Genomic DNA, 17,781 nt, shown 5'->3' with positions numbered 1-17,781 from the left:
TGGGATCTTCCCGGACCGGGGCACGAACCCGTGTCCCCTGCACCGGCCGGCAGACTCTCAACCACTGTGCCAGCAGGGAAGCCCCGTCCCCTTTTTTGAATAAAGTTATTGTATATATAGATAATAGTTTGTTTTGTTATAGGTACAAGCTGTGTGAAATAGTATCACAAAGGGTGTGTCAGTCTTCTGATTTGTGTGTGAGAAGGACTTTTATTGGTCTGTGAAATGGAAAGAAAACCTTGTCCTAGAACATCCAGTATAATGCTTACCTCCAGTTGGCTAGGTGGTGTGGTATACACTGTTTTGTGGTAATAGCTTTATTGAGAGCGGACTCATATTGCAGTGTGTTTTTTAGGCCACGGTTTTCTCATCAGCATCCAATAGAAAAGAAATTAGTTTGGGCTTCCCTGGTGGCGCAGTGGTTAAGAATCCGCCTGCCAATGCAGGGGGCACGGGTTCGAGCCCTGGTCCAGGAAGATCCCACATGCCGCAGAGCAACTAAGCCACAACTACTGAGCCTGCGTGCCACAACTACTGAAGCCCGTGCGCCTAGATCCTGTGCTCTGCAACAAGAGAAGCCACCACAACGAGAAGCCCACACACCACAAGGAAGAGTAGCCCCTACTTGCAGCAACTAGAGAAAGCCCGCATGCAGCAACAAAGACCCAACACAGCCAAAAATAAATAAATAAAATTTAAGAAAAAGAAATCAGTTTACTATATAATTTTTAAAACTTTACACGTATTAAGGGATTTAAGGAAATTTATATGCAGGCATTTGTGGCTACTCTTTTGGAACTTGTTTTGTTAGACTAGTTCTCTGATAAATACTTTAGAAACATATTAATATTTTACCTTTACTCCTTAAGGAGTTCATGGTATCCACTATATATTATATATATATAATATATATATATTATATATATATTATATCTAATTATATATTATAGATATAGGAATATGGACCAGAATGGGGTGAGACGTAAGGGAGATAGATGAACCAAAAGAATGCTCTGAAATAATTTCTATTCTCTCAGTAGTGAGCGAGGTGTAATTCAAAAATTTCAGTTTCTGTTAAGAACTCTTTTAATGTGTTTCTCTCTCACTACCCCCATAGTATATCGAGTATGGACAGCAATCTAGAGATCCTCCTGTGAAAATGCAGGGCTCTATCACAACCCCTGGAAGTATTGCACTGGCTCAAGCCCAGGCCCAGGCCCAGGTTCCAGCGAAAGCTCCCCTTGCTGGTCAGGTTAGCACTATGGTAACCACCTCAACAACCACCACTGTTGCTAAAACAGTTACAGTCACCAGGCCAACTGGAGTCAGCTTTAAGAAAGATGTGCCAGTAAGTAGGTCTGTCTTTTTTCTTTGTTGGATTTGATATGTTGTAATATATCCAGTAGTGAACATGTATTTTAATTTTATTATAAACAACACATGCCGACTAAAAAAAAGCATTTCTCCCTTTGTCTCTCTGCCTTCCCACCCCGATTTCCCACACACAGCCACTATTAATAATAGTTCAATACATAGTCTTTCCAGCACTTCCAGTACACAGTCATACACACCATGTATATTTTGTATACTAAAGAAATCTGTATACATTCCCGCCCCGGGATTTGTCTAGGAAGGATTTCAGTTTGTTTATTTTATGTATTTTATTTCTTTAGCCTTCTATTAATACTACAAATATAGATACATTACTTGTGGCCACAGATCAAACAGAGAGAATCGTAGAGCCCCCAGAAAATATCCAAGAGAAAATTGCTTTTATCTTCAACAACCTCTCCCAGTCAAATATGACACAAAAGGTGAGTCTGAAATAATAGTTTATATATCACTACAAATGCTCTCTATTCTTTTCCTTGATGGGTTGGGGGATTTATATATGACATTCTGCACCCTTTTAATACTTTTAAAGGTAGAGATAATAGAATGAAAATGAAGGGAACGTGGATATACATCTACTGGTTGTGGATTTTGTAGACATTAAATAGCACTGGTATTATTTTTTATTTTTTATTTTTTTCTATTTTGGCTGCACCTTGTGGCGTGTGGGATCTTAGTTCCCCTACCAGGTATTGAACCCACACCCCCTGCAGTGGAAGTGCGGTGTCTTAACCACTGGACCTCCAGGGAAGTCCCAAATAACATTGTTTTGCAGTGAGTTATAGCCTTTTTGAAGTAAACTTGAAAATGATTTCATGATGATGGAAATTTCATTTGTCTTTCTAATCACAATTCATGCCCTCCCAGAAACCATTAGGCACCTAGTAAGTGAGGTAGAGCTTCTGAAAGGTAATGATGCACAAGATTATGTGCTAAGACAATACTTGGAAATGTCCGTTTTAGTCAACAAGATTAGCCTTAACAAGTGGGTTTTGAGATGTAATTTATAATGCAAGTGCTGCCTTTGAAAATCCCACCATAATTGATTGGGGGAGAATTTTGAAGCACTCAGCATCCCTTTTGGAAGAGAAGTTTCAAACTTTACCGATAATTTCTGGAGATATAAATTTAGGAAAACAATAGTTCTGGTGTCAGGTCTGTTAATAGCAGGTTTGTAGATTAGTAATATATCCTCTTTTGGTCAAATGGAGAGTAAGTAAGATGGGGTTGAGGGACTACATATTTTGTAATTTTAAAGTTTAAAGTGACAGTAGATGTTTCAGTTCTAATCACCCAGTTAGAGATGATTGACTCTATACTTAGATGGAATTGAACATACTGTACTTGGATAGCATCTGTCTGAAATTGGGAGAGATGTAGCATGGTACTTTATTTATTTTTATTAATTAATTTATTTTTGTCTGTGTTGGATCTTCGTTGCTGTGCGCAGGCTTTCTCTAGTTGTGGCGAGCAGGGGCTATTCTTCCTTGTGTGGTGCGCGAGCTTCTCAATGCAGTGGCCTGTCGTTATGGAGCATGGGCTCTAGGCGCATGGGCTTCAGTAGTTGTGGCACGTGGCCTCAGTAGTTGTGGCGCATGGGCTTAGTTGCTCCGTGGCATGTGGGATCTTTCCCGACCAGGGCTCAGAACCCATGTCCCCTGCATTGGCAAGCGGATTCTTAACCACTGAGCCACCAGGGAAGCCCTAGCATGTACTTTAGCTTCTAATTTTGCAAGGAGCACGTGCTGTAGTATTGTTCACAGAAAGAAAACACAAAACTGTTACTTTATCATCTTTTAATTGTATACTTCCCATGTCATAATGGTTTTCTAGGTTGAAGAACTAAAGGAAACTGTGAAGGAAGAATTTATGCCTTGGGTTTCACAATACCTGGTTATGAAGAGAGTCAGTATTGAGCCAAACTTTCACAGCCTATATTCAAACTTCCTTGACACACTGAAGAATCCTGAATTTAATAAGATGGTTCTGAATGAGACCTATAGAAACATCAAAGTAAGTGTTCTTGTATTTCTTTTTATTAATGTTTTGAGTTTGGGAATACTTGATTGTACAGGTGTAATTGGAGGGGGAGGGGTATTGCTGTTTTCCCCTGTATGTGTATATGTTAAAGTATTTATGAAAGTTGCTCTAGGGTTTGTTTCAAATATAGAACTAAATTTTCCTGAAGAATTTAGTCTCACAGACATATTCTATGCACTATTTACTTTGAAAGTAACCACTCGTGAATTTGTTTTCATCATTCTATGCATGGTTTTGAAATCTTTACCCTTTGTGCATGTTTTTAGGAAAACAATAGTTCTGGTGTCAGGTCTGTTAATAGCAGGTTGTAGATTAGTAATTTATCCTCTTTTGGTCAAGTGGAGAGTAAGTAAGATGGGGTTGAGGGACTACATATTTTGTAATTTTAAAGTTTAAAGTGACAGTAGATGTTTCAGTTCTTTTTTCTCCCTCCGCATATTATTTGATTATATACTCTTAGCTTTAATCCCTCTCTTTTTAATAGTCTTATAGAAATCCATTATATTGGTTGATAATATCTTTCACTATTACAGAAACAGTGCTGCAGTGAGTATTTTCCCTTATGTCTTAAGTGCCAGATATCTCAAGACTCTAGACCTATTGTGGAATAGGTGTTGTTTAGCATTCTCAGAAGTTTAAGTTCAAACTCTTCCTAATGAGCTAATACTTGTTCTATAAAATCCAAGTATTTTTCTTAGGAGGAATAACTTTTCAAGAAAACAGTGTGAACCAGCATGTAGCTGAAAACATTCTTTGCTGAATAACTTGGAATATTGGCTTAGGAACCAGCACTATATTTAAACCTGTGGATAGGAATTTTCCCTATTCTTGGTTACGCTGTAGTGCAAAAGAATTCCTGTCTCCTTTCTGTTGCACAGCTGACTTTGTGCCATTCTGCTGTTGCTGTATGGAGTTAAGGAACATAACTATATTCAGCCTTTGTTATTTGATAGCAAGGATGATTGGGATATATAAAAATTTCCCCATAATCTGGAGCAGAATTTCAAGATCCTTTCTTTTAAACAAAAGTTTAAATTACAGATTTAAACTTAAAGTCATAAATTAAAAGGTATCATATAGTAAGTGGATATATGTGTGTACCCAAGACACTCTTCATGTGTACCCGAGGCACTCTCATGTGTTGGTTCTGTCCCCCTTAAGAAAGAAGTAAAGAATTGAAGAAATGGATTAGGTATCCTAGAAATGTGATAAGTGTGTAAGCAATATTACACTGTATTCTAGAAAGTTATCTTAGTGGTCTCCAGAGATAATGCTAAAGATCACAACATTTACTGCAATCTTGTTATGTTCCTCAGTATGCCTGCTGTCTGGGAAGGACTTAAAAAGTATAGCTATAGTCTTCATTTGAATTGAATTTAGCTCTTCCAGATAGATTTGCAGTTGGGTCTCTGCTTCAAACCTAGCTAAAATTTTTAGTTGTGGGACCATACATGATACTTTTAACCTTGTGTTACTTTATACAATATACTTGTATTACCTTTTTTTTGTTTGTTTTAAATGGAAAGGCATTTGAAGGTTAAAATGTCACTGAACACACAAAATATCACAATGATACATGGACGAGATCTACTTTGGGGGCATGTTCTCTATTGACAGCTTGTTTTTAATGTAGAATAATGGAATTCTTAAACATTTAGTTGAGAATATTTTTTTTATAAGCTCATTGTCATACCTTCCTTAATCCTGCACTATTTCAGGTGCTCCTGACCTCTGATAAAGCTGCAGCCAATTTCTCTGATCGTTCTTTGCTGAAGAATTTGGGACATTGGCTAGGAATGATCACACTAGCTAAAAATAAACCCATCTTACACACTGTGAGTTTCAACTAAAAGCTCATGTAAAACTTGAGAATGTTCATACAGCATATTCTGTTTAAAAGTCTTGACTTTATTTGGGGCTGTAAAAGTTTGGCCCATGTTTTGAATCCCTAATTGCATGCTCATGGCCTTACATTGTTTAGCAGGATAAACAAAAACCAATAAGGTGTGATTGCTACCCCTTCCTTTTCATAAGGCGAGGGTCAGGTTATTGATTCCAATTTCAGGGGTGAGTTTGGCAAGGTATAATTGGGGGTGTTTGTGAGGGATTTTCTAGTATATTACTAGCTTTTAAAAATACGTTTTTTATTCTAGGACTTGGATGTAAAATCTTTGCTGCTAGAGGCTTATGTTAAAGGACAGCAAGAGTTGCTTTATGTAGTCCCCTTTGTTGCCAAAGTCTTAGAATCTAGCATTCGTAGTGTGGTGAGTAAATTTTAATATTTTATTGATGGCTAATTTGTAAGAGTTAGTTTGTTTTAGCACAAGGTTTAGAGGCTATAACCTTAGTTCTTATGGACATAGAGCTAGTTCAGTTAATTTTCCTCAGGGAAACTCGGGTTTCCAAATTGAGAGGCCAAGTAGTATTATAGGACTGATTTTAATGGGTGGTTTTGGGTTCTGGTGTTTTTCTGAAATACAGTATTGTAAATGGGAAGGCTAGGAGTTTTATTATGGCCACATAGGTGTAAGTGCTTAACTTTTAGATAATACAAATTAAAGAGTAATTTTGGGGCAAGCTTATTTAACATAACGGTTTTCTTTAGGTTTTTAGGCCACCCAACCCCTGGACAATGGCAATTATGAATGTATTAGCTGAGCTACATCAGGAACATGACTTAAAGGTAAATTTGTTGCTCCTTATCCCTAAGAACACTCTCTGGCTTTACATTATTAAGATTTACAGGAAAAAGAGGGTATTTGGGGGGAAGCACTATGACAAATGGGTGAGAATACTGTATATTATGAAGCTAAATTTTCATTTTTAATATTCTAATTGAATACTGGAATTATGCAGTTAAACTTGAAGTTTGAGATTGAGGTCCTCTGCAAGAACCTTGCATTAGACATAAATGAGCTGAAACCTGGAAACCTCCTAAAGGATAAAGATCGCCTAAAGAACTTAGATGAGCAACTCTCTGCTCCAAAGAAAGATGTCAAGCAGCCAGAAGAGCTCCCTCCAATCACAACCACAAGTAAGTGTGATAATTAGCCCTCTGTTTATCAGATGTTCTCTTTAATGGTACATTCCCATGCGTATAACAAATTATAATTATTCTGTGTAATGGGGTGCTGAAACTGTGTACTTTCTGGTGAGCCTTCTAAATTATTAAGGAAAAGTTAGTTATGTTTAGGCATTGTCTTACTATATTAGAATCTATCTGGGTAGTTCATGTGGTATTCATAACTAATATTATTAATCAGTTATTTCTCATATCCCAACTAAGCCAGGTTATCTTTTACATTGTTTGAGGTCTCCGAGAAAGAATTGCATTGGCATGATGACCTGTGTTATTCCTCAAATCTGGGGGTGGCCAGACCAGCTCGACCTGTTAGGGGACTGGATTATTTGACCTGGGTCCAGGAGGACTGGAAGTGCGGGGGCTGTAGGAGTGTAGAATGATTGGGAGTTGTGGTTAGAATGAACCAGCTTTTCTTCTTTTTCTCAGCTCTCAGTTTAAGAATCCGCAGGTAAATCAAGGGAACAGCCTAGGTTGAAAACTGACATCTATAATATAGAATAATCGAACAAGGCTTGGGCCTGCTAATGTGGCATGACCCCTCGATTGCTTTCTGTGCCCACCATGCACCGGTACAGTTTTACATGCTTTGTTCAAATCTCTATTAAAATAACAATTTCCCTTATAATAATTAAAGGTGGAAGAATGTGACCTGTGCCACCCCTCCCCGCCATTCAGTTAGTTTAATTAGATAAAGACCACATGATGCCCTGCTAATTTTATAGTAAAGTCAAGAAGTGTGCTCCTTTTATTAGCTCTTATTTTATCTCTCTACATTTAGCAACTTCTACAACACCAGCTACCAGTACCACCTGTACAGCCACGGTTCCACCACAGCCACAGTACAGTTACCATGACATCAATGTCTATTCCCTTGCGGGCCTGGCACCACACATTACTCTAAACCCAACAGTAAGTAAACACCACCCTATTCCTAAATTCCTACTTTGTGACAAGGTAAACTGGTTACTTTCCCATCCCTCTTCCCCTTCCTTCTGGATTCCTAGGTTGTAGGCTTTTGTGGCAGAGAGTAGGGATCATGAGTTGCTGTGTAGTATAGCTGAGATCTTTTTTCTACTCTGAAAGTAAGTCGTGATCAGACATCACTTATATTGGCCCCTCATGTCCAAACCCATGATAATTAAGTAAGCTGCCAATATAATCAGTCTCCAAGTATTCCTTATATAGTCAGAAGATGCTTAGTGTATACCATAGGTTTTTGTTCTTTCTTTTTATTATTATTGTATTTTATCATTATTATTTATTTATTTTTGGCTGTGTTGGGTCTTCATTGCTGTGCACAGGCTTTCTCTAGTTGTGGCGAGCGGGGGCTACTCTTCGCTGCTGTGCACGGGCTTCTCATTGCGGTGGCTTCTCTTGTTTTGCAGCACAGGCTCTAGGTGCGTAAGCTTCAGTAGTTGCAGCACGTGGGCTCAGGAGTTACGGCTTGCGGACTCTAGAGGGCAGGCTCAGTAGTCGTGGCACACGGGCTTAGTTGCCCCGCGGCATGTGGGATCTTCCCGGACCAGGGCTTGAACCCATGTCCCCTGCATTGGCAGGCGGATTCTTAACCACTGTGCCACCAGGGAAATCTCCAGGTTTTTCTTCTTTATTATCGTGTCACCTTAGTCTTGCATTAAGCCATATCTTTTGGAAGATAGCTGGAACTGAGCTGGTGTGTGCATGTGTATGTGTGTAAAGTCTCCAGGCCAAGGTCTGGAAGTGGACTTAGTACGCTCAGTTATGTTTCTGTGGCCTGATTCTGTGAGATTGTCTGTTCTTAACTTCCCATCAGTCCCTTTTTCCTATACTTAAAGGTAGTATTCTACTCTGTATATTGAGGGTGATGATTACTTGTTTATCCTCATTCTCTTATTCTGCTTAACACAGTTGTTTAGTTCAAAATCAGATTTCATGGTCTTTGCTTTTTAGAAATTGAAACAGTCGTAACGTAAATACATTGAAGTTTTGTATTTAAAGGACTTTGAAAGGGTTTTAAAGAGATCATTTTTAACCTGTTTTTTGTTTGTTTTTGCTTCTGTAGATGTGGCACTTGGTTTTTTGGGGGAAAACTAGGTCTAGAAATTATGATTCTCTTTTACAATACTCCCAATAATTGAATATTTTTATAAGTTCATCATGAATATTTTTTTAAGTTTCTTAAAAATTCAGTGAATACCTGGAAGCAGTCTTTCAATGAAGCAGGTTTCAGTGTATGGTAAATTTTTATAAAACGCTTGCTATCTTGAAAATAATAGTTTTTGTAGAAAGCCTTTTCTCTTATAGCCATTATCTTGTAATAACTTAATGGAATGTAATCTATAAAAATACTGATTACTACGCTGTACACCTGAAACTAATGTAATATTTTAAGTCAACTATACTTCAATAAAGTTTTTTTAATTTAAAAGACAAAAGTACCATGCAGAAAGTGAGCAGACAAGCCACAGAGAAATGATAGTCCCAATAGATATAACCACAAAGGATTAGTATTTAATGCATATAAATAAACCTGCAAACCAAGAAAAGAACCCAACAGAAAAACTAAAGATATATTTTGTAGAAGAAATATTAAAAGTCATCCAGCATATGGAAAATGCTAAACCTCATTAGCTGTCAGGAAAGTGCAAATTAAAACCACAATATAAAATTTAAAATCCCCCAACTAGGCAAAAATTGAAAGTATGATCATACCAGCTGTTGGTACAATAGAAACGGTTATGCATTGCTGGTGGGGGGTATAATATAATCATTTTGGGGAAAAAAATATGGCATAACCTATTAAAACTGAATATGTGATTTTTTTTTTAAAGCCTTTTCTCTGTAAACTTGATTCTTCTTGCATTTCCGCATGCTACTAAAGAAGTTTCTTTTCTTTCTTAAACATTTATTTATGGCTGCGTCGGGTCTTAGTTGTCACACACAGGCTTCTTTCTAGTTGTGGCATGCGGGCTCCAGAGCACGTGGGATCAGTAGTTGGCATCACACGGGCTTAGCTGCCCCTTGGCATGGCATGTGGTATCTTAGTCCCCCAAACAGGGATCGAACCTGCGTCCTCTGCATTGGAAGGTGGATTTTTAACCACTGGACCACCAGGGAAGTCCCAAGAAGTTACTTTCTTTAGGAGTACTTGGGCCACAAATTTTGACTAAGCAGGTAGTGTCTTTAAGCATCTTGTAATGAACAGTTTGCCCATTAAATTTTATCTATAATCATGTATCTATCACAAGATATACTGACTACTACGCCTTCTTTGGAGCCCAGGTTGTTTCCTTAGCTTTTCATTGGTTAATTTAAAGTAGAAATTGGTAGTTCATGGTTAACCTTGAAATAATGACAAAAACATGGGTGTGATTACTGATAGAAATTGGATTGTCTTAGTTAAACAAGCTGTTGACTTGTTTTTTCCTCCCTAGATTCCCTTGTTTCAGGCCCATCCACAGTTGAAGCAGTGTGTGCGCCAAGCAATTGAACGGGCCGTCCAGGAGCTGGTCCATCCTGTAGTGGATCGATCAATTAAGATTGCCATGACTACTTGTGAGCAAATAGTCAGGAAAGATTTTGCCCTGGATTCTGAGGAATCTCGAATGCGAATAGCAGCTCATCACATGATGAGGAACTTGACAGCTGGAATGGCTATGATTACTTGCAGGGAACCTTTACTCATGAGCATATCCACCAACCTGAAAAACAGTTTTGCCTCAGCCCTTCGTGTAAGTTGATTATTTTCTTGTTGTTTTATAAAACTCATTATTGCTTATCTGAAAATGTTTCTTTTCCTTTGCTAGTAACAGTGAGCATTTCCACTTATTATAATAGTTACCATATGTGTTTGATGTCCTCCCCTTTAGACTGTAAGTTCTGTGAGATGAAGCATTGTGTCTGTTTTTGCTCACTATTATATCCTTAATAGTGTTTGGCAGATAGTAGATACTCCAGATATTTACTGGTTTAAAGAAACTAAGGATTTTTTTTTAAAACTGCCTAAGTTAACAGTCTTGATTCTGTTTACCATGAAGAATTTAAAGTACTTTGGAGTAGAACAGTACAAAACACTTTAAAGTGACTCTGTATGTCTGTGTGAGCACACACACCACACAGACACACACACACACACACACACACACACACACACACACTCTCTTCAGGTAACTCAGTTATTAATTTGGGGTCTCATATGTCATGGTTAATAATGCCTTTGTTTACTGCTTTACTGCTTTCATAGTGTTCACCATCTTCACAGAAACCTGGTAAGATGTTCCAGTTGAGTAGTATTTTCATCTTGTAGATGAAGATTGTTAGACTATTTCATGGTCACAGCTAATGAGTCATACGTAGAGTTGAAACTTCTAAAATTAATTTGTCTAAGCACTGCATTTTCTATTATCCCATCTATCTGTTTCATCTATTCACAGAAAACTTTAAATTTTTTTCTGTCTCTCCCCCTCCCAATAGACTGCATCCCCACAACAAAGGGAAATGATGGATCAGGCAGCTGCTCAGTTAGCTCAGGACAATTGTGAATTAGCTTGCTGTTTTATTCAGAAGACTGCAGTAGAAAAAGCAGGCCCTGAGATGGACAAGAGATTAGCAACTGTAAGTGTTTAGCATTTGCCTTTTAAGTATTTTGTTTTTCCATTTAAGAAAGTGCCTCATAACAAGAACCTCAGTGACTATTTTTGTTTGCAGGAATTTGAGCTGAGAAAACATGCTAGGCAAGAAGGACGCAGGTACTGTGATCCTGTTGTGTTAACATACCAAGCTGAGCGGATGCCAGAGCAAATCAGGCTGAAAGTGAGAATTGGGGGCTCTGTCTCTCCCTGCCCCATCTTTGTTTTCTTTCTGTTCTTGTTGCTTAACTCCTCACCAGGACTAGGATAGGGGGTTTAAATGCTGTTTCTGAGAAAGCATTTCATTTCACTTAAAGGTTACCTGTGGAGAAGACATAGAAATAGCTTAGATGTGGCCCCCCCCCATTATTGAAGTGCCTTTTAGTTTTTGTTTCCCAACTTGGTCTTCCCTTCTGATACTTGAGTTTTTATTGCTAGTTGGTTGTTGGTGAGAAGACGATGTTGAGAAATTTTATCATTTTTACCAGCTGCACTGGAGAATTGCACTGGCAGCATGGTCCTACTTGAGTCATTTCCCAGTGGAAAAGCTCTTAATCTATAAATAAGGGTGACTCTAACAGGTCTCAGGGAAATAGGAAACACTGAACTGTGTGCACGCACATGCATGCATATTCAGTCATGCTATTAAATGTTGTAATGACTCCTGTGTCCCTTCTCAGAACCCCTGTGCTTACTCCCATGCAAAATTTCCACTTTGATAAAAAGGTTTCCCTTGATTGTGAAGAGGATCTTGTTAAAGTAAGTTTTCTTCTTCCAAGGTTGGTGGTGTGGACCCAAAGCAGCTGGCTGTTTATGAAGAGTTTGCGCGCAACGTGCCTGGCTTCTTGCCTACAAATGATTTAAGTCAGCCCACAGGATTTTTAGCTCAGCCCATGAAGGTAAATACTCGTCTTGGATTAAATTGAGTAATTTACAGTTTAATTTGAATGTTTTTTGTCAGTTAATCTATCACTGGTTCCCGGGAGCTTAAGTTATAGGGAAGAAGATTACCCACGGTTGTTGAGTTGTATAGATATTCTTTGTATCACATCAGCATGGCATTCGGGAATTTTTTTAACTCCATGAAGTTGATTTAACTTTCATGTTTGGCCTAACTAAAGGAATTTACGTGGTGACCTCATGGCTTCCCCTGTTCTTTGTAAAAACGTTTCCTAAAAATTTGAAATGGTATTTAAACAAAAGTTGAAAATGTAAGGGGAAACATTTTCCTTTTGAACCATTTGAACATAGGTGCTGATCTTGATGGCCCAGTCTCTTGAATTCTTTGGTCTGTGTTTCCTACAAAGACGTTTTTCTGTGTGACCATTGTATAACCATTGAAATCAGGAAGTTAACACTGATACCTTAGTATCATCTAATCCTTAGACCTAATTCACGTTTTACCAAGTGTCCCAGTATTCTTTTTTTGTAGTAAAAGGACCTAAATCAGAATCACGCATTTCAGGGAATTCCCTGGCGGTCCAGTGGATAGGACTCTGTACTTGTACTGCGGGGGCCTGGGTTCAATCCCTGGTCAGGGAACTAAGATCCCGAAAGCTGTGTGGCGCACCCCCCCCCCCCCCAAAAAAAAGAACCACACATTTCATTTAGTTGTTATATTTAAAATTTTTCCCACAGGTCAGTCTACTCCAGCTCCTTTTCTCATCTTCCCATGGCCTTCCACTTTGATTACAGGCCAGTGATTTTATAGAATAACCTGATTTGGGTTTGTACAATATGTTCTCAGGAATAGATTCAGGTAGTACATCTTTGATAGTAATACCACAGAAATGATTCTGTGTTCTTATTCTGTCCTATTAGGTTTTGACAGTTGGCCCGAATACTATATTTTCCATGGTTTGGATTATATACTTTCATAGGCTGCAGATTAGATGCTACAAGTGGTGCTGCTCTCAGCCTTTCCCATTATTTATCATGCTCTTTCATCACTTGATTGTATTGGTGTCTGCAAGGCTTTCCACTATCAAGTAAACAAAACACACCCCCACCAGTGCTTGCTTTGCACTGCACCACTTAGTGGCATCAAGACCAAACAGTTCAGGAAGGGGAATGGAAGAGCCCCTCCATGTTTTGATGAAAAAGGAGAGAGAGAAAAAAAAATAAGGGTAGTTAATATACCAATAGACTTTTTAAAAAATATATTTATTTTTTTTGGCTGCGTCAGGTCTTAGTTGCGGCACGCGGGATCTTTAATTGCGGCACGGGCTCTTCGTTGTGGCGTGTGGATACTCTCTCTAGTTGTGGTGCACATGCTCCGGGGCACGTGGGCTCTGTAGTTGCAGCACACGGGCTCTCTCGTTAAGGCTCGTGGGCTCAGTAGTTGTGGCATGCAGGCTTAGTTGCTCCATGGCATGAGGGATCTTATTTCCCTGACCAGGGATCGAACCCTTTCCCCCTGCATTGGAAGGCGGATTCTTTATCACTGGACCACCAGGGAAGTCCCCCAGTAGACTTTTTTTTTTTTTAATTTTTATTTATTTTATTTTTGGCTGCGTTGGGTCTTCGTTGCTGCACGTGGGCTTTTCTCTGGTTGCGGCGAGCGGGGGCTGCTCTTCGTTGCGGTGTGCGGGCTTCTCATTGCAGTGGCTTCTCGTTGCAGAGCATGGGCTCTAGGCGCACGGGCTTCAGTAGTTGTGGCGCATGGGCTTAGTTGCTCCGCGGCATGTGGGATCTTCCTGGGCCAGGGCTGGAACGCGTATCCCCTGCGTTGGCAGACGGATTCTTAACCACTGCACCACCAGGGAAGCCCCCCAATAGACATTTAAATTGCTACCTGTGCCAGTGGAAAATCTTTAATTTTTTTCCTCTCTCTTTTTTTTTTTTCTTTCTCCCCTCTCCTTTTTTGGTTATTTCCTCCAAAACAGCAAGCTTGGGCAACGGATGACGTAGCTCAGATTTATGATAAGTGCATTACAGAACTGGAGCAGCACCTTCACGCCATCCCACCAACTTTGGCCATGAACCCCCAAGCTCAGGCTCTTAGAAGTCTTTTGGAGGTTGTAGTATTATCTCGAAACTCTCGGGATGCCATAGCTGCTCTTGGATTGCTCCAGAAGGTTAGTTCTTAAACTGTTAATTTTAGAAGAAACTAGGTTTGTAAATATCTAGTGACCTGCACCATTATCTACTTAAGTTATGCTTAAAATTTTAAAAATTAATATAAAGCAAGTTGTGTTCTGTAATAAGCAGATGATTTTCTCCAGAGTAGAGTGTTGTAAATAGTTACAACAGTAAAGTGTGAAATCTTCTCTTTTTTCCATAAAGGTAAGATTTTCTGGAATTATTATTTAAGAAACTTTGAAAGATAGCCCTTTAGATTTTGAGGGACAGTTGATCCAAGTACTTGGGTAAGGGGTAGGGTATGGGGCAGCATTAGGTTATTACTGTGTAGGGACAGTGTCACCTTTCTTGACAGGGAAGAGCACTAAGCATGGACTACAAAGAACTCAGAGAGTGTGTGTGTTAGGCAAGTGAAAGGGATTTTAGTGAATGGAGAGATTGTTAACTTGTGGCTTTAGAAGGTATGTTGTACTTTGCATTAAGGTTTGGTTATTGACTTTGATAATTGGGCTGAATACTGTATTTTCCATGGATCTGAACACTTTTTTTCTTCCATAGGCTGTAGAGGGCTTACTAGATGCCACCAGTGGTGCTGATGCTGACCTCCTGCTTCGCTACAGAGAGTGCCACCTCTTGGTCTTAAAAGCTCTTCAAGATGGCCGGGCGTATGGGTCTCCATGGTGTAACAAACAGATCACAAGGTCAGTAGCCATCTTAGAAGAGTAATATTTAGTGAACTGCTTTCTCACATACATGACCCTAAATACTGAGAATTGTTGAATGTTTGTTCTTTTTCTGTCTGGTGCCCATGATGGATACAGAAAACCAGTACCTTGTTTTGGGGAATAAATGATAGATCGTGGATTTTAAAAGGTTTCAGTGATTTCATAGAAGTGATGTTCATAAATAAATAATGTTTTAAATGGAATGCTTTGTTTTCTAGACTTCGAGAACAAAACTTGTGTTTTAACACTGGGTCGTCTGTTCTGCTTCTTTACTGGTTATTTTGAATCTTGAAAACTGATTTTTAGTTGGTTCTCAAGGCATCCTTAATTTGGAACAAGTTACCATTTAATAAAATGGGCTCTTTATTTTACCTGATATATAGTATGGTTAAGACTTTATGAATAAAGAAATACTGACTTTTCTAGGTGCCTAATTGAGTGTCGGGATGAATATAAATATAATGTGGAGGCAGTGGAGTTGCTAATTCGCAATCATTTGGTCAATATGCAACAGTATGATCTTCACCTAGCTCAGGTATGGAAGGAATTAAACAGGAAAAGTGACCTCTGGTAGTTCAGAAGTGTGTTTGCTGTAAGTGCTGTCTTTCTTACGTTGTGCTTTCTGTGTTTCCAGTCAATGGAGAATGGTTTAAACTACATGGCTGTGGCATTTGCTATGCAATTGGTAAAAATCCTGCTGGTGGATGAAAGGAGTGTTGCCCATGTTACTGAGGCAGATCTGTTCCACACCATTGAAACCCTCATGAGGATTAATGCTCACTCCAGAGGCAATGCTCCTGAAGGGTGAGAAGGAAATGCTTTGGGATTCTTGTGTATTCAGCAGTCTTTAAGAGCTTAAGAAATGACTGTATAGACTTAGTAACGTTACCTGTTATATAACTGCTTTACCTACCACATATGGTAAGCTTTGGTGAGGCCTAATATTGTCCCTTGAGATATGAAAGCTTGACTAGCTGCCAAGCCTTCTTGCTGTAGAGCAGTACATACAGCACTAGATTTGGTGTCAAGAGTCCTCTGTTTAAGGCCTGGCTCTGCTGCTTAAAATCTGATTTTAGGCAAGTCGACTTACCCTCCCTAAGCCTGTTTCTTATATAAAATGGAAATAATATCTTGAAGAACTGTTGAGAATTAAGATGAATAACACAAAGCATGGCACATAGTGGGCATGCAGTGAATAATTTTTTGACCACGAACATCAGCTCCATTTCATTGGGCATCGTTTTGTTGTCAAGAAGTGACTTAAGTCAGTCATTTGCACATTATGTCCTCATGAGTAAACAGATATGAAGAAACCGAGGATAGTTTTGTTTAAATATGGGAATGGTAAAATTATCATCACTCTTGTGGTCTCTCTTAAATAAACAAATTGTCCAACTTGTATGTCTGTGAAATCACAGCCATGAATAGACTGATTTTCATTCTGGATTTATTGTACTAGATTGCCCCAGCTGATGGAAGTAGTGCGATCCAACTATGAAGCAATGATTGATCGTGCTCATGGAGGCCCTAACTTTATGATGCATTCTGGGATCTCTCAAGCCTCAGAGTATGATGATCCTCCAGGCCTGAGGGAGAAGGCAGAGTATCTTCTGAGGGAATGGGTGAATCTCTACCATTCAGCAGCAGCTGGTCGTGACAGTACCAAAGCTTTCTCTGCGTTTGTTGGACAGGTAGAGCTTTTGGAAAGAAAGGTGCTTTTTATTCAACATAAGTAGGGTGTGATGCCTCCAATATTAAAGCTCAGTATTATGTACCTGTGGTCAGTTACCTCCATACTCATGTAAACCAAAAATGTCACCATCATTACTGTTAAATTGATACTATTTATTTTCCCATCATTGGTCACTAAGCAGTAAAGTCAACATTTCCCATCCCCTTTAGTTCTTTTTGTCCGATTTCAGTTGTCACAGCTACAAAGTACAATGGGTCAGGTAATGAATAATGAAACTGCCAAATGTATATAGTAATTTTACCAGTTTGATAATCAGCAGTGATGGGATACGGGCTAATCTGTACAGTTCTTATAATAGCCCATGTTTAAAAAGTAAAATAATGAGTACCCTGGTGGTCTAGTGGTTAGGATTTGGTGCTTTCACTGCAGTGGCCTGGGTTCAGTCCCTGGTTGAGGGAACTAAGAATCCTGCAAGCCCTGAGATACAGCCAAAAAAAAAAAAATTTTTTTTTTAATTTAGAAGTAAAATAAAACACAACCAAAAAACCTTAAGTATTTAAATGGTGGAGATTTTTATTTTATTTTCTAAATTAAGTACCTTATCTACCTAAAATAGCTTATTTCTGCAGTTCGACCATTGTATTTCTTCAAACTGAGACCAAAGCTTAGGTGTGCCACCAAAGAAAGATGCAAATTAGATCTATTATCAGATAAATGACAATTGAATGTGGAAGAGCTGATTTGAATTTTAGAAGTTGTCAGGAATTGGATTTACTTTTCAAGATGACTAATTTCTTAGTAAATCATACTAAGTAAGTTTCTCCCTTAAAAGAATCGAGGGAATTATAAAAACATACCCTATTGAAAAGCTGTTACTGTATACTTACAGTTTGATTTCTGATTTGGATAGAGGAATTTCAAATCAATTGGTTTTTGTGGTCATTGATATTTCATGGGTATGGATGTGGCACCTGTCTCAGCTCTCTTGTTGGCTTATTTGCTCTTGTTCTCTCCATTTGAAAAAGATAATGTATTATACTTTTCTATTCTCTTTTGAATCCTTTTGAGAATTCCTTTTTTCCTTTTCTGCTCCTTCTTGATCATAGCAGTCCATCCTCATTTCTTCTCCCCCTGCTTAGTTTTTCAGATTTCATTGTACAA

The 17,781-nt window shown here is 38.8% G+C and overlaps 1 protein-coding gene and 1 non-coding gene across 7 annotated transcripts in view; both read left to right on the top strand.

Annotated features, from left to right (window-relative positions):
• Positions 1-17,781, top strand: part of CNOT1 (CCR4-NOT transcription complex subunit 1) — a 102,440-nt gene that overhangs the window by 72,136 nt on the left and 12,523 nt on the right. For 3 of the 6 annotated variants that reach the window (XM_030848050.2, XM_030848051.2, XM_030848049.2), the window contains exons 23-39: positions 1,118-1,348; positions 1,674-1,814; positions 3,226-3,405; positions 5,151-5,267; positions 5,586-5,696; positions 6,038-6,115; positions 6,289-6,466; positions 7,293-7,423; positions 9,928-10,224; positions 10,967-11,107; positions 11,201-11,305; positions 11,901-12,020; positions 14,007-14,198; positions 14,761-14,903; positions 15,354-15,462; positions 15,562-15,731; positions 16,387-16,618. In XM_030848050.2, coding sequence (XP_030703910.1) covers positions 1,118-1,348; positions 1,674-1,814; positions 3,226-3,405; positions 5,151-5,267; positions 5,586-5,696; positions 6,038-6,115; positions 6,289-6,466; positions 7,293-7,423; positions 9,928-10,224; positions 10,967-11,107; positions 11,201-11,305; positions 11,901-12,020; positions 14,007-14,198; positions 14,761-14,903; positions 15,354-15,462; positions 15,562-15,731; positions 16,387-16,618 — 2,676 coding nt within the window. Of the gene's footprint in view, positions 1-1,117; positions 1,349-1,673; positions 1,815-3,225; positions 3,406-5,150; positions 5,268-5,585; positions 5,697-6,037; positions 6,116-6,288; positions 6,467-7,292; positions 7,424-9,927; positions 10,225-10,966; positions 11,108-11,200; positions 11,306-11,900; positions 12,021-14,006; positions 14,199-14,760; positions 14,904-15,353; positions 15,463-15,561; positions 15,732-16,386; positions 16,640-17,781 lie in introns of all 6 variants that reach the window. The other 3 variants (XM_030848047.2, XM_030848048.2, XM_030848046.2) reach the window with 1 other exon arrangement.
• On the top strand, positions 4,220-4,358 carry LOC115847878 (small nucleolar RNA SNORA46). Its single transcript, XR_004037510.1, has one exon. It is a non-coding gene; the product is annotated as a small nucleolar RNA SNORA46 (small nucleolar RNA).

The sequence above is a fragment of the Globicephala melas genome, chromosome 19, assembly GCF_963455315.2.
Source record: "Globicephala melas chromosome 19, mGloMel1.2, whole genome shotgun sequence".
NCBI lineage: Eukaryota > Metazoa > Chordata > Mammalia > Artiodactyla > Delphinidae > Globicephala > Globicephala melas.
The sequence above is the reverse complement of the archived record's forward strand: the minus strand, read 5'-3'. Positions and strand labels throughout refer to the sequence as shown.